Source organism: Physcomitrium patens, chromosome 8 (assembly GCF_059467195.1).
Source record: "Physcomitrium patens ecotype Gransden chromosome 8, ASM5946719v1, whole genome shotgun sequence".
NCBI classification, from domain to species: domain Eukaryota; kingdom Viridiplantae; phylum Streptophyta; class Bryopsida; order Funariales; family Funariaceae; genus Physcomitrium; species Physcomitrium patens.
This window is the reverse complement of record NC_143417.1, coordinates 10,897,608-10,925,115: the sequence shown is the minus strand read 5'-3', so window position 1 is coordinate 10,925,115 and position 27,508 is coordinate 10,897,608. Positions and strand designations below refer to the sequence as shown.

At 37.6% G+C, this 27,508-nt stretch overlaps 4 protein-coding genes across 20 annotated transcripts; all 4 read left to right on the top strand.

Moving 5' to 3' along the window:
- The first annotated feature begins 126 nt into the window (after nucleotides 1-126).
- LOC112285639 (uncharacterized) lies at nucleotides 127-9,770 on the top strand. 10 transcript variants are annotated; one of them, XM_073535717.2, is made up of 24 exons: nucleotides 127-440; nucleotides 668-802; nucleotides 1,325-1,456; nucleotides 1,620-1,668; nucleotides 1,792-1,840; nucleotides 2,021-2,145; nucleotides 2,316-2,474; nucleotides 2,626-2,754; nucleotides 3,258-3,506; nucleotides 3,689-4,861; nucleotides 5,339-5,437; nucleotides 5,552-5,610; nucleotides 5,858-5,996; nucleotides 6,297-6,377; nucleotides 6,786-6,848; nucleotides 7,007-7,093; nucleotides 7,185-7,406; nucleotides 7,528-7,617; nucleotides 7,773-7,883; nucleotides 8,007-8,078; nucleotides 8,296-8,443; nucleotides 8,842-8,975; nucleotides 9,223-9,282; nucleotides 9,492-9,770. In XM_073535717.2, exons 3-24 carry the CDS (start codon nucleotides 1,416-1,418, stop codon nucleotides 9,663-9,665), a joined length of 3,513 nt encoding a protein of 1,170 aa, XP_073391818.1. In that variant the 5' UTR covers nucleotides 127-440; nucleotides 668-802; nucleotides 1,325-1,415; the 3' UTR covers nucleotides 9,666-9,770. The 10 variants fall into 10 exon arrangements, 8 of the variants coding, with proteins under 8 accessions (XP_073391818.1, XP_024382363.1, XP_024382362.1 ...); XM_024526595.3 differs by having other exon boundaries at nucleotides 1,552-1,668; XM_024526594.3 differs by having other exon boundaries at nucleotides 1,531-1,668; nucleotides 7,191-7,406.
- A 1,571-nt stretch (nucleotides 9,771-11,341) lies between these two features.
- On the top strand, nucleotides 11,342-13,939 carry LOC112286182 (uncharacterized). Of its 8 annotated transcripts, none has more exons than XM_024527849.3 (7): nucleotides 11,342-11,443; nucleotides 11,592-11,783; nucleotides 12,000-12,082; nucleotides 12,369-12,439; nucleotides 12,666-12,875; nucleotides 13,078-13,288; nucleotides 13,552-13,939. In XM_024527849.3, exons 2-7 carry the CDS (start codon nucleotides 11,668-11,670, stop codon nucleotides 13,782-13,784), a joined length of 924 nt encoding a protein of 307 aa, XP_024383617.1. In that variant the 5' UTR covers nucleotides 11,342-11,443; nucleotides 11,592-11,667; the 3' UTR covers nucleotides 13,785-13,939. The 8 variants fall into 8 exon arrangements, with proteins under 8 accessions (XP_024383617.1, XP_024383616.1, XP_024383619.1 ...); XM_024527848.3 differs by having other exon boundaries at nucleotides 11,589-11,783; XM_024527851.3 differs by having other exon boundaries at nucleotides 11,342-11,458.
- A 1,917-nt stretch (nucleotides 13,940-15,856) lies between these two features.
- LOC112285421 (uncharacterized) lies at nucleotides 15,857-20,031 on the top strand. Its single transcript, XM_024526240.3, has 7 exons — nucleotides 15,857-16,788; nucleotides 16,905-17,405; nucleotides 17,553-17,781; nucleotides 18,021-18,100; nucleotides 18,241-18,339; nucleotides 18,635-18,823; nucleotides 19,186-20,031. The coding sequence occupies exons 1-7, from the start codon at nucleotides 16,345-16,347 to the stop codon at nucleotides 19,378-19,380; spliced, it is 1,737 nt and encodes a 578-aa protein (XP_024382008.1). The 5' UTR covers nucleotides 15,857-16,344; the 3' UTR covers nucleotides 19,381-20,031.
- A 4,119-nt stretch (nucleotides 20,032-24,150) lies between these two features.
- Nucleotides 24,151-27,263, top strand: LOC112285555 (PIGF/3-ketodihydrosphingosine reductase fusion protein). The gene is made up of 8 exons (XM_024526468.3): nucleotides 24,151-24,551; nucleotides 24,785-24,853; nucleotides 25,256-25,298; nucleotides 25,550-25,604; nucleotides 25,940-25,988; nucleotides 26,112-26,179; nucleotides 26,654-26,762; nucleotides 27,016-27,263. The coding sequence occupies exons 1-8, from the start codon at nucleotides 24,279-24,281 to the stop codon at nucleotides 27,127-27,129; spliced, it is 780 nt and encodes a 259-aa protein (XP_024382236.1). The 5' UTR covers nucleotides 24,151-24,278; the 3' UTR covers nucleotides 27,130-27,263.
- Nucleotides 27,264-27,508: the final 245 nt, after the last annotated feature.

The window sequence follows — 27,508 nt, the reverse complement described above, 5'->3', positions numbered from 1 at the left end:
AGTGGAGATCTTTGTGATGTGCTCAGTGGCAAGTCGCGATTGAAATTGCCACGTTGATGGCTATCATATCCGTTGCCTGTTCCATCCCCAGAGTGCTGGTCTGTCCATTTTCATTGTCCTCCCCTCACCTAACAAGGCCAGACTGGCGATGAAACTTGTAAAGCGAGGTGGAACATGTCAGTGCCAGTGTCCCACTTGGCGTTCCTGAAAATATCTTGTATCGGATTCCATCAGTGAATGAAACTGCTAGCCAGAGTGGCGTTGGAGATGCCTTTCTTGCACTTTTAAAGCTTTTTAGCAAAAGCACTGAGAATCCTCCCCTGGATGAGTGCTTGCATCCGTGGTTATCGTCGCAAATGTAGTAGGGGTTGCGTTAATGCAGGTTAGGTCTCCATTTCGATGTTCGAAGTGTCATGCGATTCCATGGACAATTAATTGAGGTGGGTCCTTCGTCAAATCTATGGCGAGTCTCCTCCCCTGCTACATGTTAAACGATCTCGATCACTCTGTGGAATGTTTCTGTTGTGTCTTTATTTAAGAGTTTTTGTTACATTCGTTTGCATTCTATACGTGTATAATGGCAGTCCTATCTTGCAGAACTATTCCTTGTTCGATCATCTATGCGATAGAAAGCACACTCATCTTACAGTGAGCTTTTGCTGCACAGAATTCTCAGTGTTTGGGTTGTTGGTTGGAGTGGTTGATCGAGTAAGTAAAGGCAATGGCGATGGCGGAGTCTCCTCATGAATACGTGGACCCAAGTGATATCACAAAGGAGGACGTAATATCTGCATTTCTCCAGGTATGAAACGCACTTAGACTTCATAATGATCATACTGTATCCTCTGCGACACAATCAAAATACAACTAGGTGTAGGACATTATAATGTTAGTCATAATATTTCAAATCATTCAAGAGGAAATTAAAATATTATGCACGGAATGAAGCTTCAAAGTTTTGCCCATAAATTTGTCACCAAGAGATCAATTGATGTAACAACACTCTATCAGCCTTGCTTAATTCTACAAATGAAACCTGAATTGTGGAATGGTCGAAGATTCTGAATTGAATTCAGAAGTGGACATGAAAGGGGAAGTGTTACTGGCTTTCTTTTGAAATTAGGGTATTTGGCTAATCGTCATTGATCGGATAGCACCTAGCAATGACCTACATCACCTGCTTCCAGCCCTTCGTGTGGGCCGCTTTTAAAATTTTAACTTATCTGACGTTGAATCATGTGCTCATCTGCTTTCTTGTGATGTTTTTGAAAATTTTACCTCAAATCACCTCATATTGTGTTCTTTATTTGAACTCATCTTGTAGACCATTCAAAGAACCATAAATTGCTTGTCAGCCGAAGAAGCGAAGATACGAAGAACTGCAATAGAAAGACTACACATATATTTGCTGAAAGATGACGCGGCAGGATCATTGCCTCCAGCGGATGTTTTACAGGTGCTCAATCCCTTCACTCTAAAGCGAGTCTCGATTCGTTAGAGATCTTAAATTTGTGGTCTCCTAAAGAACAGTGGTTTTATTACGGTTTGCAGGCTTTATGGGATGGACACATTCTAGATAGAGTAATGCGTTGCGTTTGTGATCCCACTGAGAAATGCAGAGAGGTTGCCATTCAACTTATCAGGGAAGTGGCCCAGTCGCTTACCGAGGTATTCAACGCTTATACAGTATTTATATAAGGTGTATTAAGTCCCTTGGTCTCCTCTTACTCCTGCTTCCTCGTGTATGAAAGTAAGTTTAACTTAATTCATTGATGTTTTATTTTGTTGCAGGTAGACTTTACCTTGAAAGAAATTGTCCGCGTTATGGCTTTAAGGATGGGTAATATTCAAACATGTATACTAAATTGTGAAGAAACTTATTAGAAAAGTGAAATTCAATCTCAATTTTCATGGGGGCCAAAATTGTAATTAACTTAACTGAAATCGTCGACTATATCTCGATCCTGGTGTTCCAGTTTGTTGCTGATAAGTGACAGGTTCTATCCTTTACATGATGCAGGACAGGCACCAGTATTGGAAGACTCCGAGGAGATACGCTTGCAGCTATTCTCACTCTTAAATGACATTCTGCTCCCAGAGTGCGAGATTTCGTCACTGCAAACTATTATTGATCCTCTGCATAGGGTTTGGATCTTCTCGATAAACAATTTTAATCTTATCTGATTATAAAAGCCATTCATGGTTCTTTGTTTGAGATGCCATGCATCTTTTAGAGCAACAAATCAGGCTGCAGTGCTGTGCGTTAGGGTAACGTATTCATGCCGAGTTTTTGACAGTGTGGGGTGATGCCACAGATATTGACTGTGACCCTTTATGATAATTTTCATGAGGTAAGAAAGAGCGCTTGCAGAGTTCTTGTCACAACGGCGAACCGCGACCCAGATGTGTTTGGGAACAGGATCGGGACGTTACTCAAAGCTCTCATCCCTTGTCTCAGTCATTCTCACTCGCGAGTACGATAAATCCTCGCTGCTTAGTTAGGCTTCAAGTCGTGAACTATCTGGGATCTTCCTCGGAGTTCAGGTTCTTGCATTTTTGTTGTTGATCAGAGTTCTTTTCTGTATGTATTGAGCTTGAATCTCATCGTTGCATGTCTGTCTGCAGGTAAGAATTGCAGTCTTCCAAGCGATTGATGCCATGGTGCAATGCGGGCTTACTGCAAGTGTAGTGGCTCAGCAGTTAGCTCCTGGAATTAAATTCTTGGCGTTCGATCATACCACCACTGTCAGAGAGGTCAATTTTCATTCCTTGTTTATAATCCGAACTTGTCTAGTAAAATGCAAGTGCATTATTCTTCTTAAGACTACTACTGGTTGCAAGCAGTTTCCTGACCAAAGAATTTCTTTCGCGATTATTTTTGCCTCAAACTACTAACATTACTAACATAATTGTTGCAAACACTCCACATACTTGTTGTCAAGTGTAGTTAAACACCGTTCCAAATGAGTAAGAAAGGTTAAATGTGCGGTAAATGTTTTCCCGAGTTTGTGTCATTTTCGCTGAGCTCGGTTATGAAAAGGTTGTGATGAAGTAGTTTTATTGGGACTTGGGATATGAAGAAGATATTTTGCCTAGCCACGGGCCTTAAAACGTACAAATGCGCTTTGTGGCATCAGCCTTCACTTAAGCCGACTACAAGCTTTTTCGGACTCTACTGTACTTGAGATTTGGATGGACTGTTTGCGTAGTTTTAGTGTCATGCACTAATGACTTGTCTTGTCGGTTTCTGATCGCAGCTGTTTTTTGCCAGTGTTGCTAACTGGCTCAATTACAACTTGAGAAAAATGAATGACGAGGAGATTCGCGAGTGCATCATTGCTGGAAAAGTCCCACGCTTCCACATCGCAGAGCTTCTACCTCTTTTATTGCTGGGTTTAACAGATGAATGCCTTGATATAGCCAGATCAACTTATGAGAAAATTGAAGGCGTTGGCGAGATCTATAAGAAATTTATCGACCAACTAAATAAATTTAAGGCCCCACAGGTACATAAAGACATAACATGAATTGTACACGCAAGCATATCCGTTACGCGAATAGTTTAAGAGTAATGAACTTACCATAACGTACTTTTGTATGAATTTCCAAAAGTTTCTTTCAGTTGGGCGTAAATTGTGAAATTTCAAGTTATTGTGATTGATCCCTAGAATTGTTTTGTTTGCGCTAGGGGAGAGAGGACGTATCCTTGAAGTCCCTAGAAGAAGGTGGAAAATTCATCGAAGTTGTGCTCGGGGACCGTGATGCTGGAAAGTCCACCTGGGCTGACACGCTGATTCTAGGTAGTGCAATAAGGGAGGTCCCTATTGCAGAAAGTGCGAAGGAAAGGACGGTAACCCAGAATGCAAAAGAACTTGGAGAGCATGATCTTGAGCAAGCTATGAAGGATTTTACTCATAGATCTGAGGCAGTGGAATATGAGAAGAGCCACGCGCCTGAATGTAGTTTTGTAACCAAAGTCGAGAGTTCAGAGGAAACTGCAGAAAAAGGGGCATTTAACACTGTACCTGTAAAGAAGAAAACTTGGACTGTGGGTGGGATGGAAAGAATTGGGAAAGAGGAGACATGTAAGGAGAATAGCGAAGTGACCGCGGAAGCTATTTTTGACCCGGATTTGAAAGATTATAATGTACATCCTGAGCGTTCAAAAATACCTCCATGGTATGCTGCTCTTAGCCGCTCAGGGTCACAGAAGTCACAAACTAGTTGGAAGGAGACAGATCTGATTGAGGGAGATTTGTCTGTGGAGTGGATCCTTGACTCCGATTTGCGGATTTTCAATAAGTGCCAGGAACTAGATAATAAGAACTCCGGATCTGACCCTGGTCAACTTTGGCGTGCGTCTCATGCACTGGGGATTGAGGGTGTGGAAATCATTGACGGAAGAAGTGGTGGCTTGGAAGAAGTTCAAACAAACTCTGTACACGGGAAAGAAATCATTGACGGAAGAAGTGGTGGCTTGGAAGAAGTTCAAACAAACTCTGTACACGGGAAAATTTCAGGCCTTGATGTTAACGCAGAGGCACATCCTTGGAATGAGACCCCTGGTATCAGTGTTGATTCTCTGGAAAACAAGGAAGAAGGGTCAACGGCAGGGGATAAGGATGATGATAAGAGTGAAAAATACGTCTCAAGCAATCAGGTTCGCCAGGAAGATGAACATAAGAAGGCCAAAACCATAGTGAGTTTGTTGCGAAATAAAGCTTTGAATAAAGTGACGAGTGTGATTACGAATGAGGGAGCGGTTTTAAAGAAGGATAGTGGTGAGGCAGGCGTGGAAACTCTGCAGCTGCCGATTCCTTACAGAGGAAGACCCAGCGCTGGCTGTCAGCTTATGGTTGAGGTATCTTTCCCAATTATGAGAAATTGAATAACTTGTCTAACTGTGTCTTAAACAATTAAAAGTGGTCTAATCACCATGTAGTTCCTTTGACGTAAAATGCGCACAATTCTAAATACAAGGACGCAAACCTTGAAACTTCAGACATGGCTGTCATCGCAAATTGTTTGGTTATGTACGCTGTGTTCGCAAATTTTCAACTTGCAGTTTTCAACACTAGCAAACTTTAAAACATTTTAAATATTCTCAATATATGCTGTGAAAACCTTAAAACATTTCAACTTGCAGTTTTGAATCTCTGGATATGTTTTAAGGTTTTCACTACATGTGTTCTGCTCGAATGCATCCAGTGTGCTGTTTTGCGAATATTCTCCCTGGTTTCACTCTTTGAGTCTTCAATTTTAGCTGTAATATTCTGTAATTTACCTGGTTTCAATGATCCTTCACAGATTATTTGTATTGCGCTTGTGCGGGTGACAGGCATTTCTGAGATCAATGATAAAACCATGTCTCAAAGAGCTTAAGCAATGGACTGCTCCTACCCGATTAAGTGCAGCTCGGCTGCTTCACACACTAATGGTTGGTTGTCTTTCTTCTACCAATGTAAGGGATTTATGTGTTAAGAACGTGCTCATAATCAATAAGGTAATGATTTTTTCCCTCCTGAGTCTCGAATCACTTGCGAGTGTTCAGATATTTGCAGAAGGATTTGCGGAGGATAACCTTGACATACTAATTCCAGCTTTTTGCAGGTCTTCGACGACCTCCTCTTAATCTTCACGTTCATCTTCTTTTTTTCTTTGTCTTTTTTTTTGTTGTCTATGATAAAGTCGCATGCCTCCATAGTGTAGTTCGATTAGAAACACGAAAACCAATTCATCGGTCTTCTTTTAAATTCAAATTTTCAAGATGTGAATGCCACTCGTATGTCTAACTTTTTGTCTGCAAATTCTGCACTGTTCAAATGACTCAAAAACTAATGGTGTTTGTGGGTTGCAGTGCAGTGGGAGATGATGATGTAAAAGTTGCAAAGCGAGTTGTTGCTACTACGCATATTGTCGGATTTTATGTGCCACCTAAGAAATGGTTACCTCTGGTTCTAAAACCTTTGGGAAACATAAAAACTAGTGACGCTCAGGTTAATTACCTTACACTTAATTGTCCCTAAGTTTGTGAATCATCCTTACACTGCGCTCTGTTTTCTTTACAGTCAAGATGCTTCTCTTTCAGAAGTTCACAACTGCAGTTTTGCGTGATTTTGTTTAGCATTCGAGACTCACTGATTTTCAGCTGGTTGCGTCCAAAAGCTTAATCAGAAACTTTCTTTTCTTTTATTGATGTAAATGGATCTTTGGGTTATTCTTTAATTCACTGTATCGCCCTTGATTCCAGTCTTATTATCGCCTATGTTTAATGGTGACTTGTGGTGATTCTATAGAGAGCACATGTGCTTGTCGTTACTGCTGCGTTATTGTATGGCACACCTCGTAAAGCGATGGAAGAGGAGCATGTTGAACAGGTTCGCTACTATTAAAATTTGGAAACTTCTACGTAGACCTTTTGCATAAATTACTGCAGCGTTATATGTGTAAGAACTTTGTAACAAGTATGCACAACTTGGATATTGAGTTGGAGAATCTTGTTTTAACCCTAGTCCAATGGAGCACGAGTGTCATAGTTTAAGGCGGACTTGCTCATCACTCATTTGTCGACTGTTTCTTGTGCAATCGATAGAAACAACTTTGTCACAGTTTGTCGATTGCTGATATTACGGAGGCATCTCAACTATTACTTCAGGCGTTTATTGATCATGCATGCAATGTCATATCCATCTGGACACTCTTTTGTTGCAGTTATCTAACGTCATGTCGGGGTTCTTAAACTAATACTGGATCATTGACGGTCATATGTATATTTGACCGCACAGATATGTGAAAAGCTCTATGGAAAAGAAGTTTGCTGCAGTGAACATTCTTCTATTCAGAATCAGGTGAAACCATCGATTATTTGTGCAAAGATGTATTGTAGCGCAGCTTGGATTCGAGAATTTTCTCTCGCTTAATATGCAATAATTGGGTTTCTTCTTTTCTTAGCAAATGAAATTGCGAAAATATTGTTACTAATGATCTAAATTTTATCATCTGGCAGCTTCTTTCGGTGGTGAATAACTTAGTTCAAGTTGCTGGAGCGTTATGCACGTCCTCATCCTTTAATATCTTCATTTTTCTGCTTCGGGTAACTACTTTTGTTGTTTCTTCGTCATAACATACATCCCTTCATCTCTGAGCTACTGAGCAAGCCTTTTTATATTAAATTGTTTCGAAAGTTGCAGCTTCAAAGTGTAGAAGGTGATTACCAACTTCAACAAAGAGCAGGTCACGTCCTTAAATCTTTTGCGCAAGTTTTGCGGATGAAATCTGTTCGAGAATTTTATGTACAACATATTCATAGCATGTTGGACATTGTTACTGCTGATCATAAGCGCTGGTCGTCGGGCTCGCCAGGGAATCATTTGTTCCAAACTTTCATGCGGAATGCCGATGACACTGTACGTAACATTTCTACCAACGTCATGGTGCCCTTCTGAGATCTCCCAATGCATGCTAGTCAACCCATTCCTCAATTTTCATGGAACGTCTAATCTAATGAGGAATGAAACTGGACTGCAGGTAGGTCCTTACCTGAAGTCTCTCATGCCATTGTTTCGTGTATGCTTGCAAAACAACCAAGATCCAGTTCTTCGATTCAGCTTCTTGCAGGTTTACTACTTGGCTGTGAACTTCGTAACAGCTTATTCTTTATGTTAGAACCTTAATGTTACATAAAGGTTGTAACCTAAACCTAGGCTTTTCTCACGAGTTGATTACAAAAAACTACCTGAAGGATACTAGTGCTGTGAATGTTGTTGGACTAGCTCCTGAACGAGTCATTTGAGAAGCAAGGGCTTGGATCATCGTGGTCTCCTCTTGCTCCAGACCTCGTTGGCAAACTTCTTACATCATGTGCTGTGTGGCGTGCAGGCAAGGTAAAACCAATTGGTACATAAATTTTCTGCAATAAGTTAACACGATTTTATTCTACTTTCTTGTCTTAATCGATTGTGAGTGAGATGTTCGTACCTGATTTTATTTGGACCCATTGCTTTCAGACAGAAGCTGCTATACGTTGTGGTGCAATGGTGGCGGTCGGAACATTTCTAAAAAAAGACCTTTGTAGTCAGGTTATTTCAATGCATGTCTTAATCTTGATATCATTTATTCCATGTAGCATGTACTTTTTCATGTGCAAACTCAAGTGAAATACATCGTGCAGATTCATACCATTGCACCGAGGAAGTTCAGAAATGTGCAAGTGAGATACTTTCATAATAAACTTGATCAAGTACAAGACCTAGTTCTGACGTGGAAGAACTACGCTCATATTTTTTTAAATGACAGACACAGATGCAAGAGATCCTGAACATGCCAGAGGGTTTTCTTCCTGTTGTAAAAACTTGCATCGATGAGGATTATTTTCTAGATGTTCGACGTGCAGCCACCCATGTGATGTATCACCTTATTCGAATTTCGGGCCCCACGTTAAACAGTAATCTCAAAGCATTGACATTACATATTTAAGCTCTAGTAGATCCGAGGCAATAGTTTCTGTGTGGATACTTTAGATTTTGATACTTTTGGAAGGGTGTGCATCAGACGGCTTGTAAACGGCATGAGTGGGTAAGCATGAATGTCTTGCCTAATTAATCAGCGTGTGTGCGAGAAAATCTACATACTGTGGTGACCTTGTCTTGCTGCCCTTTAGTGTCGTTACTCTAGTTTTTCATTTGCTTGGATACAAATGCGCGCTCAGCTGGAAGTCAAGGTCCCTCTGTGTTCAATGTTATAAGTGAACATAGTGATAAATTGTTACTTTGCAGTAGATGCTGCCACGCATACTTTCTGCCATTAAAGAAGGTCAAGTGTTGTGGGGCATGGTTTTCACAGCTGAGGAGAGAACTAAACTTATCAAAGTTCTCATGAAGCGTGTGGATGATAGCAGCAACACCATCCGAATAGCTATCCTGCCAGCTGTGGCAATGTTCTTCACCACCATGCCGTCTTCTTTTTGCGACTCTGAAGTAATTTCCCTCATCTTACACTCCTAACAGATTCATCTGTAATTCCAAATCACATAGAATGCTGTTATAAACAACTGTACAGGTACCACTTGGAAAGCTGCTGTTGTCTCTGATGCACACATGCAATGCTACAAGTACGCAAGCAGACGAAACATAAGTAGAGTTTGTGTAAAAGTCTTCTAAGAATGGTGTTAAATCATCTATTTATTGTGACAATGTCCATGAGTTGGTGCAAATTTGAGCACAGGTGAAGGGTTTCGTTTCATTCCTTGTAGCTCACATTGATGATGTGATTCCGAGTATTCAGGTTTTCTTCTACGATCAATTAGATATTTACTTGGCAAATTGATGAAATATACGCTATTGCTTATGATGGTATGATCATTTCTAATTATACTCTGCATGAAACTCAACATGGTATTAAAAAGTTAAAATATTTCCCTCTCCATATTTTTTCATTGGTGGGGGGAACCTGATAACATATGATGACATTATACAAAATGCTTTGTAGTGCAGGAGGGTATTTCTCAAGCAGTTGAGGCATGTGCTTTGAAAAAACCTGATCTGGTCATAGATTTTCTTAGCACTGTAGCTATCAACCAGAGAAGCTCTCAATATATTGAGGGGTTGCTTCGTTTAGCTAATCATGTGAAGAGGAATTTTCCATTAGACCCACTCTGCAAAAATTAATCTTGATTACATTTTCATGTTTGTGGTCAACAGGGAACTCAAAGTTCAAGTGTATGCATAAACATTAATAATGTCACAATTGATATTATGCGTTTTTTTTTTTTTTTTTTTTTTTTTTTTGTCCTTTTCTTGAAATAATTTTTGCAATCACATCAATTCAACTGTTTGTAAATTTGGTTTGCAATTTCAGATATGGTTGGGGCTTCCACTATTAGAGAGATCAAGGGATTTAACTAATATTAAATTTTAAATTGTTTTGGAATAAATTATTTAGATTTCATTCATTTATCTTAGATGTAATTTATAACATATAGTTGGCCTTATATGCTAATTCACAATTTTCACAGCTTTATGATTCTAATTTTCTTGCCATTCAAGTAAATTTTTAAAAATTTGAGAATCAGTTAATAGTTCTTTAAGCTTTAAACTTTATATCACTTGGAAAGTTATTAATAGAGAATTAAAATGGTTAGACTTTTTATTTTAGTAAATTGGTCTCAACTAGTAGCAATATTTTTAAAAAATTAAATACTTGATTGAGTGCTATTTTTATTAAAAAAATAATATATATATATATATTTTGGGGGGGGGGATTTTTTTTAATAATTATCCAATTAATTTATTTGAGAAAAAAAGTAATAAAAGTAATTTTAAACATTTTATTAAACAAACAATCAACCAAAAACTCATTGATACAATTAGAGCTTCATTCTGAAATAACACAAAATGAAGTGAGTCTAAGTAGAATCTATATTTAAAAACACAAGAAACAAAGTTATAACTGAAAGACATGCACCAAACAATTTCATCAAATAATTAAACTATTATACAAATGGAAAAAATTTGAAAATTTAAATTGTTTCTTCATGTTGGATTAACCACAACATATCTATTCTAAACATCAATAATTAGAAACAAATTATTCCCTTAAAAAAATTATAGAATATCAAGTAATCTTTATCAATTAAAAAAAATGACATTTTAGAATTTGGTCTTTGATGATTTGGTAATTTAGATTTTTTTTTTTTTTTTTTTTTAAAAGAAATTATAATTACATACACCAAAGCCATTTATTGAAACTACTGGTTGGTTTTTGAAATATGATATAACACACCATAATATACAACTCTATCTATGATCCCAAATAATAAAACTTTAAACACGACAGAGTTCTCCTGAATGTTTTTGCACATAGTACAAGAATCAACTACCAAAAAATAGAGTCACTTGAAGAAACAGAATTAAAATAAAATAATATATATATATATATATATATATATATATATATATAAAATATAATAAAAAGAAAAGAAAAGCCACTGAAAACAGCATCAACTTAGTTTGGTTAAGACTTAATAATTTTCAGATATTTGATTGTTATTTAATTTATTAGAAACAAAGCAGGACCCCCCCCCCCAGGCAATGAAAAAGGAGATCTATGAGTCTAGAGGGGGGTTATTATTAATAATATTAATAATAAAGGATATGAGTTTGGACTTGAGCAATAATCCATGGACACGTGGAGGTTGCATCTGGATATCGAAACGCTCAGATAAAGTTCTGGATCCTTCATCCTTAATCATCCCCATCCATCCAAATATATTCATCCATTGGATGAGAGATGGATCGTCTTCGGATTTGTCTTCGGATTTTTGTTTACCTGTAGAATTGTGAGCCTACCTTCCTCGCGGCGGAGCTCACCTCGGCAAACTTCGGTTTTGGCACGGGAGGACGACGACACAGCGAGCTGCGCGCTCGCTTTGCTTTCCAGTGAAACGGTCTGTCTGGCTCCGGTACTAGGATTTCGGTGTTGAATTTGAAGTCTAGCTTGATTTTATGTAGGGAGATTGGTGATGAGAGGGCATGCTTGTAGAACGCTTTGTCGCAGTTTGCAGAGGAGGTCTGACTTGTGGATGGTGGCAGAAGGTGAGGAAGCTCAGCTGGACAGTGCGCTTGTTGCATTTAGGATTTGAATTCGCATTTTGATTGAGAGTTAGGAACCATGGCGGCTGTTGCGGCGAGCTTGGGAAGCCACGGCTTGATATTTAAGAGCAGTCTTGGTCAGAGCCACCATGACGGTGCTGCATCTGCATCGTTGCCGAAATCTGCTTTCCTCGGGTTAGTTTTTTAATTTTTTGTGGAAATGCGTTCTGAGTTTAATTATTCGAGTATCGAGGCTTAAGTTGACACCATATCCAGGTTTTTTTGTTATTGACGATGCGCTTTGTTGGAGGCAAGCACGTGTTGTGTGGTAGGTATGAAAGCTACTTGCATTCGGAAGAGAAAATGTTTATTGTGTTGGCGACTTACTGGTGTTCGCGGATGTTTTTCTAGGGAGGAATTCTTTTGCAATTTTAAGCGTAGTGATCTGAGAGTATCTCAGAGGCCACATGTTGTGGTCTTCGCCTCTGCCGCAGGTCATTATCTACGTCTTGTGAAATGTTTTCAAACGACCTAATGACAATGATTTTTTTCTTTATTAACAACTTGTCCAAGCAATGTTAGTGTGGCAAGTAATTTTGCATATGGAATGGCACCGAAATGCTTGGTAGTAATTGCGTGAACACATATCACAGTAGGGAAGCATGTAACTTCCGCAGCGAAATTGAGTCATCTTCATCACATTATTTCTAACTGGAGCATTGCTTGGAAGTGATCATTGAGGTTGCCTTTGGTGTTACTATTTGCAAAATCAATGTGCAGAACCTAAGTGGAAGCAAAAGTTAGCAGCTGCAGACGAGCACCAAGAGAGAACACGCCAGGCTACAGCTCAGGTACCTTTCTGGATTTAAGTATAGTGCTGTAGGAAGTTCTTCCTAATTTCTTTTTGGTGTTCCGTGTAGGGTTTGGGCGGGCAGGAAGTTTCACTGGTCTGAGTTTTATTCTTTTTGCCAAGGCTGTTGAGGGAATTCTCATATACGTATTTAAGTTGAACCGCCATATTATGCTTTTTGAATTTAGTGGCAGAGGTGAAAACGAGTATCTGGTAATGACCTGCAGGCTCAGGAAGAATATAGGAAGAGGCAAGACGCATTGCGGAGACAATCCATGCAAGGTGGGGAGGGTGTTTCTTTAAGTAGCCTCGAGTATATTCCTTACTTAACGGAAGAAGGCCACATTGCGGATTGCACTGAACCTGGCGCCAAGGCCAGTCTGTATGCTATCTTCGATGAGAACAAGACGCTTTGTTTCATTGGCATCTCACGTCAAGTATGCCGTTCTTTATCTTTTCATCGACCCTTGTCTCCACCCTTGTTCTAGCATTTTGCAGAATCTTTACATGGTTTGAGGTTTTATTTAGCGTAATACTCAAGATTGACGTCGTGTAGAAATCGGACGTGGTATGATATGTTCTACGTGTACATGTATTTTCTAAATGATTCGAGTATGACATTTTGACTGATACAAGCAGGTGTACCAAAGTATGAGGTTACATTTTGCTAGGAGACCTTTGCAGTGCTATTATGTCAAGGTTATGCATGTCTCAAAACCCAGTCGGGCTCTATTAGAAGGCACACGTGATGCGTGGATCTCTGAAAATGGATCAGTTCCAGTTGGCAACGACAACGGTGAAATTCAAAATCTTTGGGAGAATGCCTTAGATTGTACTCCTTTCATGACTGGTAAGCACTAATATGAGTATTAGTATTCATTGCAAACTCAAATGGAATGGATCGGATTGAAGTTTGAGGTTGCATCTTCTCTGGTTTGAGTCTGCTAATAAGCCCTGGATAAATTAGTTTCAACTCTCAAACGTGCTTACTATGGAGATGTTCCGTAAAATAAATATCTCTCTGGACGGTTTAGCAAAAAGTGCTTTCAGAAGCCATAATTATCTTATGTATTGCATTTTGTTACAAAAGTTTTATTTCTGTGCTCACTGCAGACGAGGAGAAACTTCTGCATGAAGAGGCTGCACCTGGACCTCCGAAAGCGAAAGTACTCAAAAATGTTGCCAGACGAATCGAGAAAGACCTCGAGGGTATCTTCAAGCAACGAAACTGTACTGATGTGCTGCGCTTTGACCCAAAACTCAAGGATCGTTGTTTGTTGGATTTGAAGGGTGTGGCAGTGAAGCCTGATACATCTGTGCCAACTGCAACCCCAAAGGGAACTTAGTATTCCGCATTCAAGTGGCCCTCAACACCACACTGAACTTTTGCTCCATCTTCTTACATGGAATATGCTAGTATCCACTTTAAATGGAAAACCAGCTGTCCAATTGTAATTTTGTCAATAATCAAGACGAGCTACTCATGGTATTAACCTTGTGATTCTGATTGCCGGGATTGTGAGACAGTTTTTACACAACTACGTCTGTTTCTGATCAATTTTGTCAAATTGAAGGCTAGATCCTGATGTATCTCTGAAGCATTGAGAAACTTCTCATGATTTGTCAGACCTCTGAGACCATCGTTTAGTGTCGTCTCGTATCTCTTGAGGTCCATCTTTCAAGGTTGAAGCATCTGATTCGTACAGCAAGTTTCTTCGACCCCTACCTTCCCACCAAACTGCTTTCGTGGACCACTGTCCAAGAACTAGTTTTCCTGTTTCCAATCATTTTTCAATAACATGGAAATTGTGTGGGACATAATATTTTGGAAGATAACTATTATACTTACTACTTTCATATTTACAGAACCATTTTGTATTAATGAATCATCGATGTAAATTGCCTTGTACTTGGATTTCACATGTGTATGTAATGAAGTACACAGTTCATGTTTTTACATTGTTCAACTCATATTAAGAAATATATGCACAAAGTAATGTTGTTTTATCTAGATAATTATTTATATACGTTTAAAAAAAGATGTATTAAAGCAACCAACAAATGACATAATTCCAAAGGATATTTTATTCGTTGAAATTCTCTTACAGATGATAAAAGAAATACCCTGTTATTTTGTTTTGCTGATATTTGCAAATAAAAATTTACAAATCCATAGTATTCAAAGAAATATATGTATATATATATATATATATACAAGTATGGCTTGTGTACCCTAGTACACCTTGCAGGTACAAGTAATTAAGATTTTGTTTTATTTTTTTTAGGATCTAGGATGTCCCTTGGGTCGTCCTTAGGAGCACCTTAGACAATCCACATTATTCCATCCATATTTTGTCTTCTTTAGGATTGACAAACAAATAATATTCTTGTCTATGATGACTTGTTAATTAGGGTCATATTACATATTATTGTTACAGTAACACATATATAATATATGTTACACGTTCATGCCACCACCAACATGTTTAGAAGAGTATACTCATATGATGCAGCTAGATAGGAGGATACTATGTACACCCAACTAGATTATAGTTATAACAAATTAGATTGTATTGTGTTATAATCCATTATGTGTATAGATTAGCTTTGCCATCTCAGAGAGACAATGTTCTATTATATAAATAACATATTATATATAAATATTATATAAATATAATAAATAAAATGATCTTTTCCTAACATGTAAATGTATAATATAAAAAAAGTATTAGATCAAAGTCCTTGCAACTTCTTGAAAAAAAAATACATGGTAAAATTTCTTGCAAATTCAAATGTTGATTTCAAGTGCAAAAGAATGGAATCTCAAATTACTAAAATTTCAGTCTTGAGCATTGTACTACGAGCCATGAGCAGCAATATTGATTCCACTTATCAACAACACTTTTGTAGATTCATAGGGTTTTTTTCTCAAGGATATTGGAAATAGTTTAAAAAATTGTGATTATTAATTCACACTAAAACTTTAAAACCAAATTAGTTTGTCATGGAACGTAGACTTGATTTCTCAACAAAAGTTGACAAAGAGACTGGAAAAATAGGACGTTCCAAAGCATAACTTCACATTATGACTTCACATCACTACCTCATCCTACTAAGACTATCACATACAAACTTCGGAACATATTAACAAACTCCAAAGCTTCTCTTTGTCCTCTTTACAATTGTCAAAATGCTAAAGTAGAATATAAACTTGAGACGGAGCCACAGAAAAATACAAATAAAAACATAAAGGCTGAGGTGAGGGCGCAAATTCCGAGGACAAGGTGTGATTACTGGGGGGGCGGGGGGGGGGGGGGGTGTGTAGGGACTAGTGACAGCTCACAATTCAAATTTCTTCTGCAGACGCTTTCGGAGATTTCAATGCGAGCGAGCAGCAAAGTGTCCACTTCATGCTGTTTTTTTGGGAGCATCTGAGAGGTCCAATGCGTCCTCCTTTGTTGTGGAGTTGAGGGTTTATATATATATATGTTTAACATTTTTATTGTTTTTCCATGAACGGGTGTGTTGATGAGTAGCGATGGTGCAACGAGCAGTCTCGGAGTTGCGCCGCTGTAGTGGGGTGTGTTTTGCGAGTTGGGTCTTCCATCACGATGGGTCCTTGCAGGGCGTGTCCATCGCTGTGAGGACTTGCTTCGGATGATCCGTTCAAGAGCGTATCGTCTGCAGTTTGCAGTTTACTTTGATTCTTGATGCTTCTGTGGGTATTGCGTACAGAAGCTCTTAGGTTTCAAACTCTGCTGACATTAGATGATGTGAGGGGTGATTGCCGTGAGGACAGGCAAATGAGGAGGGGAATTGTGTAGTCTTGGGAGTATACATTTGTCATTTCGTGGGTTTTCGAACGACTTGAGATTTTCTTCGGTTTGACGGATAGTTGGACTCGAGATGGATTCACATGATCTGCAAACGAGATTATCGGGTTTTTACAAGACCTCGCGTGCGAAGTTCTCAGAATTTTGTTCTCACTCGAAGAAGGATGAGACCGTCGAAGATGTGCTAATTACGGCCCAAACTGTGCGCAAGAAATCGATCCTTGTCATTGGAAACTTTACTGGTAAAATTGTCCCACCTGTAGATTGTCGTCTGAGCCAGAATGCTGGACTCAGCAGTTTCGCTACCACTTCACCCTCAGCTCCAGTTTGGAGTAATGTGAATGAATTGGAGTTGAAGAATGATGATAAAATCATTCACAGCCGCGTAATAGGGAAGAATGATGCCGTCTTGTCGAAGACAAACTCGCAGAGTCCCACTGTTGCCAATTCGAATTGCGGATGTCGCAATCAACTGGATGAAGGATCTGGCACTAAGCGGAAGGCAGCCGAGGTGGAGGTATGTGATCATTGTGCTAAACTGAGAAGCCATATCTAGGATTTTCTATATTTCATTTTATCGTATTTTGTTTAAAGAGTAGTAATTCATAGTTTATGTTTCTTTGTGGATTTCAGGACGTGACGTATATTAGCGTAGATGCACGCATGCCTAAAACCTCAATTCTAACCCCCTGCTGTAATGAACCTCAATACACGGAGCCATCTCTGAAAAGACCGCATTATGGCCACGATTATGATGACTTAGTACGAGCTCAGATCCCATCGAAGAAAGTGTCGTGGAAAGATGACGACAGCTTGACATATGAACTACCTGCTACCCCAGTGATCCCAGTTACTGATTCCCATAAAGCAAGTGACAACCTTGAATCTGTGGCCAAAGATGCCATCTCTCAAAAGGTCCATAATTCTTCACAGGTTGTTTCTCCTGCAATAAATTTGCTACCGAGTTACAGCTATCAACAGAATGGGTCTCGACTGAAAGAAATCAGGGTTGACACTAACGTGGGAAATATTTACGACAAACGCCTCTCCAAGCTGCCCTCCCCCGAAACATGTGACGTAGCAGATGATTGTGATAATGAAGGCTGCACCACCAGCGGCAGGCGCCAGAAGAAGGTTTGTTTGTCGTGTGGCTCTTGTTGGCTTATACATTGTATAGATTTTTCACACAATATCAGGAGCGTTATGTCTAGTCATTGAATATTACAGTACCTATTGAATGCTATCTTGTTACATGGAGTGATGTTTGTGTACCATTTGCAGGATGTGGAACTGGGAGGCAAGTGGAGTCTCCCAGTGGATGTACAAGGCGGTGTCTTCTCTTGTAAATTGAAAGAAATCCTCTCCAAACCTTTAGACTTAAAAGAGTTTTCAGAGATGTGGGAGCTTGCTACTCGACGTAAGCCTTTGTTAAAGCTGCGTCAAATGCGTGGCCGCACTATGCATGTCCCTACAGATGGTGAAGGCCTTTCGTACCTCGATCATCACCCTGGCAAGTGCCTGTTCCTTTGTTTCAAAGTTCGATTCTTCCTTTAGTCTTCTAGGAATCTGTCGTGAATTTGCCTCTACAACGTCCATTATCGAAATTCAACGAACATATACTTTGAAAAAAGTGCTGAAGATTGAATTTCCTTGATGTGTTTGCACTCCTAGAATTCTCTTAATTTCTGCACCTGAACTTAATGCTTTTGGCAGGCTGATGACAGGAATGTTTGGATGCCTATGCAACAGATTTAGCTAGACGGCTTAAGGAGTGCTTAGATATATCAGAAAAAATGATTTTACTACGTGGTTTCTTCTTCTGGCTTCAGGTAAGCACATGAAACTCCATCTTTTAGTCACTACAGGTAGAAAAATTGCCTCATGTTCAGCATATAGCATGAGAGGATATCACTCAAAGCAACCTTGCTTACGTGTGATTGATTCTCTGTTTTGGGTACGTTGGATATAGCATTCATGCATGGAGGGCGCTTACAAGCCCTGGGATCAAGACACAGAGATCAAGACACAGGAAGGTGATTGTGTTTTCACCGATGGTCCAGATTGTGAGGTATGATCAACGTCTGCTCCTTCATCTTGATTCTTCATATCTGGATATTTGTTTTGTGGTTCTCAAAAGCTTGTGCTTTGGGAAGATAAAATACCTTGAGGTTTCGTGTGCAACATGATATGTCTAGAAATGCTAAGCTTTTATATTAACCCTCACTTTATTCTCATTCTGCGCACTGCTGGTTTTCAAAAACATAGCGTGGAATGTACCAAAGTAGAGAGCAATTGAAAGCTTGAAAAGGCGACGTTTTCCTTCAGTGCCAGATGTTCTAACCAGATTTTCGGTTCCTATTCAGGTCCTTGCTGTTGTGCTGCCACTGGACGAAAAGAAACACGTGAGCTCTGTATTGAAGCCTCTAGATCCGGTCATTGTCGATCTGAGTGATGATGATGAGGACGGTTATCTTGGAGTAAGCGTGAAGTCTCCTGAGAAAGCTTTCTCAAAAACTAATGTTCAAATGATAAACCCCCAGGCGGTTGCTTCCGTAAGTCGAGTCTCTAATTGTTTACAATGTATATGTACACCTGAGAAAATCAAATCTGGCTCGGGGATGATTGCCAATTATTAATTAGTGTTTTCATGTGAAACATGTTATTTAAGTAGAGAATACACCTAACATCCTTGCATTGATCTTAGCCTAAATATCAGAGAACGTGATCCTGAACCTTGAACTTTTAGAACCACAGTCATGCACCACAAAATTGGAACAACTGTTGTCTAAATGGAACAAGACTGAACATGCTTTGTATGTTAGATGAATTACTTGACAATCTAGGCGTTTTCTTAACCAAATCTGAATCATTAGGCTGAAGGTGGCACTGATTTGCTTTCTTGTGAACATTGTAGTGTTTCTGCTGCTTCAAGGAGTTTGGTGTGGAGAAAGAACGACAACGGGCCTTGTATAATAAATGTGGACACATCGACACATGTATGCACTGTGCAGATAAATTTTGGCAGGATAGTAAGCACGATTGTCCAATGTGCGGGGTCATCCAATCGATGAAGCCCAAATCTGTCTTGGACTTCGCTGATTCATTCTAGGTACTTGATTTGAACAGGATCATCAACGGTTTTTGAATTTGACCGTATTTTTGAGCAGGTAACCTCCTTGTTAATTCTGTCTGTCATATCTTGAAGAACTAGGATAGCCTGGAGATTATACGGCGAAACAGCACAGGTACACAAAAAACTGAGAAATGTGTACTCACGATTACGATATTTTTTTTATCAACACCGCTCAATTTGTAATTCATAAAGAGTGGCCTCAAAACTTGAATATATCTTGGGTTATAACAGAGAAAGTCAGGTGTAGCAGAGGTATCAACACAAAGCAACCAAGAGTTTGTTGTATCGTAATTATATCGTATACTTAGGACATCAGATATTCCAACATCAAGTGAAATGTACGGAGTAGTATGCGAACTGGCAAGTGGCACCACACCTGCAGTTCTTGCCAAAGGGTTACAATGCTTCCAAGACAGAGGGCTGCATGAGTAGCACCAACTCAGACCGTCAGCAGTGCCTGTGAACGAACTGAAACAGAATGAATCTCCCACAAGATTCTACTTTAGAATTGAGAGGAGGTTGTGAAATTTAGAGTGATTAAGCATTAAACAGGTAGATTAGTATGTTGGATTAAAATGGTAATCTGACTTCTTAGGTGAAGACAGTGAAAATTCTTGGTGCTGTTTATGAAGTTGGATCACACGTTATACACAATCAATGGACTTTTGTGAATGAAATCAATGAATTCTTATATGCATACATGATGCACTCCCGTCATGCTTTTTGAGCAACACTTCTCTTTATCAAGTGGAGTCCTTTCTTGGTTATAGGAATCTTCTTGGAGTTTCACTTACAAAGAGAAGTAACCCAAAACAGGATGATTGAAGAGTGTGAGAAAAGGGTTTACGTACTCTTGCACAACCCTAAATACATTAGAGATGAAATCCTTACTAAACGGAACTTGGATGAGTAATAATCGTCTGCTTTGGCAGACAAGTCCCTAGGCTTAACCACTGGATGAGAACCACATAGCAAAATTTCACCCACAAGTTGAAATTTGTGGGGGCACAAGTGCTTAAGCATTTGACAGACAGCGGTTCATATGCTGAATCCTCCTTATATAAATATATGTTTTCTCCAAGAAATTGACATTTATTAGTAAGGCTTTGTACATCAGTTCTATACTTTTGTATCCACAAGATAGCAAATTTAATTTTCTCTAGTGTGGATGATGCCATGAACAAGGATATGACATTCAAATTATTTCTACCTTTTTTACAGAAAAAATATCATATATGCCCCCCAAATATGTTGAAATATCAAGAATATCCTTGTATTCTTGATAATAGAAAATCTACCTTTGAATGTGATATGGTATCACTACTCTTTCTTTTTTTGGTGCTTTTGGGGCCCTAACCATATGCCACATAGATTTTGGTGCAACACTTTTTGGCATATTTCACCATTTTTATTTTATTTTGATGCTTGTGTGGAGCATAAATTTCATCATGATGGATAAAAAATTGAAATAAATGATTGAAGGTAGGTTGTAGTAAGATAACTCATATATTGTGAGAGTCTGTTGAAAGTAATTACTAATAATAAAGGTCTATGATTTCAAGTCTATGGTAAACATCCTTCACTAATTCATCATGGCAAGCGTAGATGTATTTAAGGTTGAATTTCATGGCCTACATTGATCCCATATAAGTACCAATGACTTAGTTATCTAATGTTAATCCTACACCATTACCTTCTTTGAAGTATGGTTGCTTATGAAATTATTTTATTACCTAGATCCCTTGAAAATATTGCTTTAAGTTGAGAGAAGCAACTCAAGACAAAGTGCTTGCATTCATAGAAGAACAATTGGTTTTGTTATCACCAAACATCTCAATGTATGTTTGTTATTGTTATGCATAAAATAAAACTTTAACTATAATTTCTATAAATCAAGGTTAGCATGCAATAATACAAAAGTTTATGTTCATGAGATGCTATACCATTTGATAAATTTGTCAAACAATGACTTTGATAAATCACTTATTCATTGACAATGTAATCATCAATTGTCTTAACCACCTTGTGACTTCTTAATTATCTTTGTATAATAGAAGCTAATCTAAAATTGCAAATTGGATGTATCACCTTCTTTTTAGCTAAAACACAACAGAAAACGGTTTCATTGATGAACTTGGCTTTTGAAATTATATAGAAACCAAAAAATAGTGTAATAAAATCTGCACAATACATTGATATTAACAAAAGAGAAGGAGGTAAATGTATCAAAAAGGGCCATGTTAAAATCTGTGTGGTATATGGTTTGGATCCCAAATACATCTAAAAAAAAATGAGTGGTAATACCTTATCACATTAAAGGGTAGATTTGCTATGATCACAAAAATGAGGAATAGATTTGCTATTTCAAGAATATAGAGGTATTATTGATATTTCAGCATATTTGAGGGTCATATATAATATATATATTTTTTCATATTCTCTTCTACACTTAAGCCTATGGATTTCATTCATGTCTCTTTTTTCTCTTCTATCCATAAATCCATGGATTGAACTCATGTCTTTTTTTAAGAATTACTAATAAATTTGAAATTTCACAATATTCTATCATTCAAAACTTTTACATTATATAAATATATATTTTTAAAGATGATTTCTTCCAATGTATCATCTAGAAATGCATTTACATTGGCTAAGATTTATTGGATAATGTTTCTAACATCATTTATAAAAATAAAAATAAAATTTATATTTAAATTTTTTAGGAATATTTTTAAAATTAAATTTTTTACTTTTACATGTAATTTATGTATCTTAATTTTATTTTTGTCTAAAAATTAGTAGAAATATTACTTTGTTGAATAGAAATATAAATATATTAAAGTTTAATATTTTCTTTTAAAATTATATGTCTAATAAATTTATGATGAATTTTAATATACTTTTTTATTTAAATAAAATAATATTTTTTTATTAAATTTAATAGATATTAATTATTTCAATTGATTAAATAAAAAAATTAATTAATTGATGTTAAAATATATTAAAATATATTAAAATATTGGTAGTATAAAAATTTAATTAGAAGGCTAATTTATATTGCTAAAATTTGAATACATTAAAATAAAAAAATTATTAATTCTACATCTTTAGTTGATATTTCTACACCCTAATTAATACTAGTAATAGCTATGAAGGATCAAAAGGGGCAACACATCCTTGTATAATGCTCTTACTAATCAATCAACAGGCAAGATCAAGCAATAGTTCTCTTGCAGGGATCTTTGAAGACAAAATCTCCCTAATTTTTATTTTTTTTGTGATATTAGAACAACATTGTAGAATTTGTTGCAATTGGAGGCTTGAGCATCTTATTATACAAGCTATCTTTGTCTTCACAAATAGTTGAGTGACCATCTCTAAGATCAACATTAACTTGTGCTTCTCTTTTTTTATAGCTACTCCTTGTCTACATCACCGTTGATTTTGTAATCCTAAAACTTGATTAAGTTTTTTTTTTTTTTTTTTTTTTTTTTATATTGTTGTTTTTGTAATAGCCTCAACCCTGGTAGTTGAGGCTTATGTAGGACTTGCTCCTACTCATGCATAACAAAGATTCCTATGCCAAATTCAATTCCAACACCTTCTTATGTCTCTTTTGTAAAGAAGGTTTCCACCTTCTTGCTAAAGTGCATCATTCACAATGTGGCAACAAAAGTCATGGAAGTGAAGCTAGTTGTTTGGATTAAAAATAAATTTCTTTTCAATGGCTTTGCCCTTGAAGACCTCCAAAATGACATTATTAATACTTTTATCTCTTGCAACTGTTGCATGTATTAATTAGGATATAGAAATATCAATTAAGGATGTAGTACTAATGATTCCCTAAAATTAAATATATTTGAATATTGGTAGGTTAATTTATTTTTGTTAAATTATGTATATATAAATATTTATTTTTAAAACCTTATATATTTATGTAGAATAGTTTTTACCAAATTATCACAACATCTTGACTAGAAATTACTAGAATAAAAATAAAAATCTCTTAACATAGAATAAGATTTTATTTGCACATGACATGTCATGTTCATAGAATCTAAAGATCTAATTAACATTTAAGAAACTTCTTCAAAGTTTTTAAAAAATATATTATCTACTTATCAAGTTTTTAAAAAATATATTATCTACTTATCAAGTTTTTACATACTTCTACTTACTTCAATTTATGTAAATAATATAAGTATTTGTTATATTTGATTATAATTGATTTAAAATTTATATTAAGACATATTCAAGTAAGATTTTACCTTATACAATGTTACTTTAAGAACTACTTTTTTAGTAGATATTTTGAATACAAACTCTATGTGATTCATTTCTCTATTTCTAGCTACCTTAGTTGATTTATTTGTTGTAGTTATCTCTTTAACTTCTTTTGTTTGTGGAATTGTTTGAATAATGTCTCTTGTCAATCAAAACCACCACACAAAAAAATTATGTTGCACTTGCTCCTTCAAATGTCAAATATTAACCATCTACACCTTCTCTAATTTTCTGCACCTCTTTTTATCACAATTGATCCACTTCTGTTGTTTCTTTCTCCTAACGAGGCTAGTTTGCTTCAAAGATGTGCAACCTTGGTGTTCCACGTTATTGATTCCCATATTAAACATCCAAACCTTGTTAATATTCTGGTGGGACCAAGTAACCCTAAACCTGGTGCTATCTCCGCCCTTGCTATTGTTCAAGAGAATTCGTGCAACAAGTTATCAATCGAGCTTTCGATTAAAGCTCGGAAACAGAGTTCCTCAGCTCAATCACGATGTTCCGTGCAACACGGTCGGAGGAAGCAGCATTGCGTAACATAATCATCCGAAGAATAATTCGATGTCTGTTGCCGAAATGGATGAACGATGTACATCCGGAGCAACTCGTCTTCCTTGGTTCAGTTTGATTGCTGGTGTTGTGTTTGGCGATTGTTGCAATTCTTCGCAGCTATGGCGGATCAACAGACAGCGGAGCTTCGCAATGACCTGCCCCGTGTTGTAGACGGTCCTAGTCCTATCGCGCTTTTTCTCCTGCAAGGACTATGTGGAGCGGCGGTTGTGGTTGGGATGAAGGCTCTCCCGGATTACTACGGAATGAACCTCGTCGCACATCCTGTTGCGACAATCCAGCTTTCCCTGGTATGGTTTCTCGAATTTTCTATTCTGATGTATAATCAAATCTTGTCACTATCCAGGGAGCTCAAAAAAAATAAAAAAAATAATAATAATAAAAAAACAAAAAACTCGTTTAGATATATTAATTCAAGTGCATTGCTCGACTTTTAGTGTTTCCAGAGGCTTAGGGTTTAAGATTTGGTCTGTATGCGTACCTCATGTGCTAAGATGTGTTGATCGGTCAAATCATTCGGCAGGCTGTGACTTTGCCGACAGTGATCGTAGCGCATTCTTTGATGATGGTCTTCTCTTCAAGTCCAAGACCGGTATGTGGCTTTCCACTCAGGAGAGTCCTTATAATTTACTTGCATTAGTGGTTATGAAATGTATGCATCTGTAGAGATTTGCGTTTCTGAAAATTGCATCAAGTTGCAACCTACTTTTTGAGTCTATATGGCATGAAGCTATGACGTTCTTGATGAATTTTGCTGATGATAGAAGCTCCTCTATTGTAAAGTACACGTTTATACGTATGGACCTACCAAGTTACTTAAGCGCATAGTTGCCATTCTCTGATCTGATTTTTATTTTTATGTTAATTTCAAAAATACCTCGCAGTAGCGCTTACTGCTTACTTACGGCAAGTTGAAATTGAGCTTACTTGATATAAACTTTCACTTCTTTTTATTCAAAATAACACCAACGATTTTTTTTTGTGATTTGAGCAGGCCTGGCGGTGTATCGGTGGTGGCCTTATTAGCCTCCCTGTAGGTCGTTTCTGGAACCTTCTTTGCAGAACTTCTGAAATGAATAAAGTAATAATTATTTAACGAGTAGAATTAGAATTCAAGAAGTATAGTTCTCTTCTTGAATACTTCTCTAGATTTTGAAATCAACTGCTAGTGAGGTGATTTTCTCTGCGATGCCAAAGCTAGAGTTTAATGTACGCTTGCAGTAACTTGTATCGTCAAGGGATTGGAGTATTCTTATCAAGTGCTGATCAAATTTGTGATAATATGCAGGAGCGTTACTGGCTGCGCTTTTGGCTCTAGCATTTGGTGCACCAGCCTCTCTACAGTGAGTTATCTTTCTTGTAATTGTGCATTTGTCTAATTTTGCTATGTCGTTTATCGATAACAAAAACAAGCCTGGAGGGATGCGGTTAGGGCAAGAATGTGTTTCTTGTTTATGTTAATTTTTTGCTGGCGAAGAGGCACATCATACTCGACTTGGTGTCAGTGAACCTTCGCCGAGCAATACCACTTAGTTTTGTGCAACTTTTCTTTTTCTCTTTTCGTGAGGAAATCATCATCTAAGCTACTTCACTTACTCTTCAAGAAGTTAAATTCTTCTATGTGCATGTAGAGAAGCTTTTGTATCGTTTTAACTAATTCACAGTATATGGAGTGCAGGTATGCATCTGGAACGTTTCATTGGGCCTGTCTCATGTCAGTGCTTGTGGTATGTTTCATGCACTTGTCCTTGAAATCACGCAGGATCTTCTTTTTGTAGCTCTGTCACATTATTGGAGGGCTTAGTGTTAATATGTGCTTACAATTGTTTCTTACCTGTTTTAACAACCAGGCACTACCCGCTGCAATAGTACTTGGAAGTTTTTGGCCAGACTGGCAACGGATATTTGCATTCACTAGGTAATGTAATACGCATCAACTCTTTGCATATTAGCGTTTGTGCCTTGGGTAAAGTGTTGCATCCATCCCATGGTTCGTAACTTCTGTGGATACTCTAAAACATGTTCATTTCAAGTGTTCTGTAGTAGCTAGTTGGTACTTTCCAATGAAAATACGTTATTTATCGCCTACTTGAATGTATGGGTGAGTTCATCAGTAGAGATGCTGCAGATTACCTTGTCTGGTTCCGTTGGGGTTCGTAATTTTGCTTTCTTAATGACCCTCTTGTACTCAACTCAACGTGGTTTACTAAATAGCTTCTTTTGTATCTTGCACTCAGCTTGTATTTTTTGCCATCAACCTTGTATTTTGTTCTTAGGCAGGGAACTTATATGTGCTCAAATATCCTTTTGGAACTTCAACAACTTTGATTGGTATGAGTGGGTTGGCATTTGAGCATAGCGGCAACACTCTGACCTGATGTTCTTCCTGTAGACCAAGGGGAGGAATGGAAAGAGCAATTTGCATTCCAGCACACGGAGCTGTAATAGGTGCTTGGATCGGAGCTTTTCCAATGCCTCTGGACTGGGAGCGCCCATGGCAGGTATCAATTATTCATTATTATGCAGATCATGTTTTTTCTCTACAATCTGTGTGCTTGGAGCCTCCTTTTGGAACACTAGGTCTAAAATCTCAATGGTCTGCAACACGAAAGTATGATTACATGATATGCTTATGAGGACCCGCTTCTTCATCCATAATTTACAAAGTCGTTGTAACATCTTAGTGTTGCAGGTTTCATTCCCCGTCATCTCGTTCAAGTAAAATTACTGATGTTATGATTTTTCGATGGACAGGAATGGCCCATCAGTTGCACGTATGGTGCAGTAGGAGGCTACCTCATTGGACTGACTGTCTCCATGCTGCTCTTGTTTATACATCCTAGAGATGTTCGATCAAAGGTAGATTAAACTCAGGTATAATAGAAGTCTTACAATGAGGGTTGGGTTTACTTGGTATATGCGATTTCATATTAAAGCATATTTACATTCACAGAAGTGTATTATTATGATTGGCAAGAATTGGCATTTGGAGGCTTACACTACACGTGATTAAATGAAGGAAAAGTTCTGAGGTGAGTGATGAAAAGATAATGATGTCCCACTAATCAATCGGAAATGCTTTTGTGACCGTCTCCCTTTAATCATTTAATGAAAACATATTTGATTGAAATAGTTTTATAACATGTTTTCCTTTTGTCACATGATGTACCTTTTGTCCAGTGCATTTATGTCTTGGATTAAAACTATCCAAGTTGCCCAATGTCATTGTAAAATAATGCTAACCTTT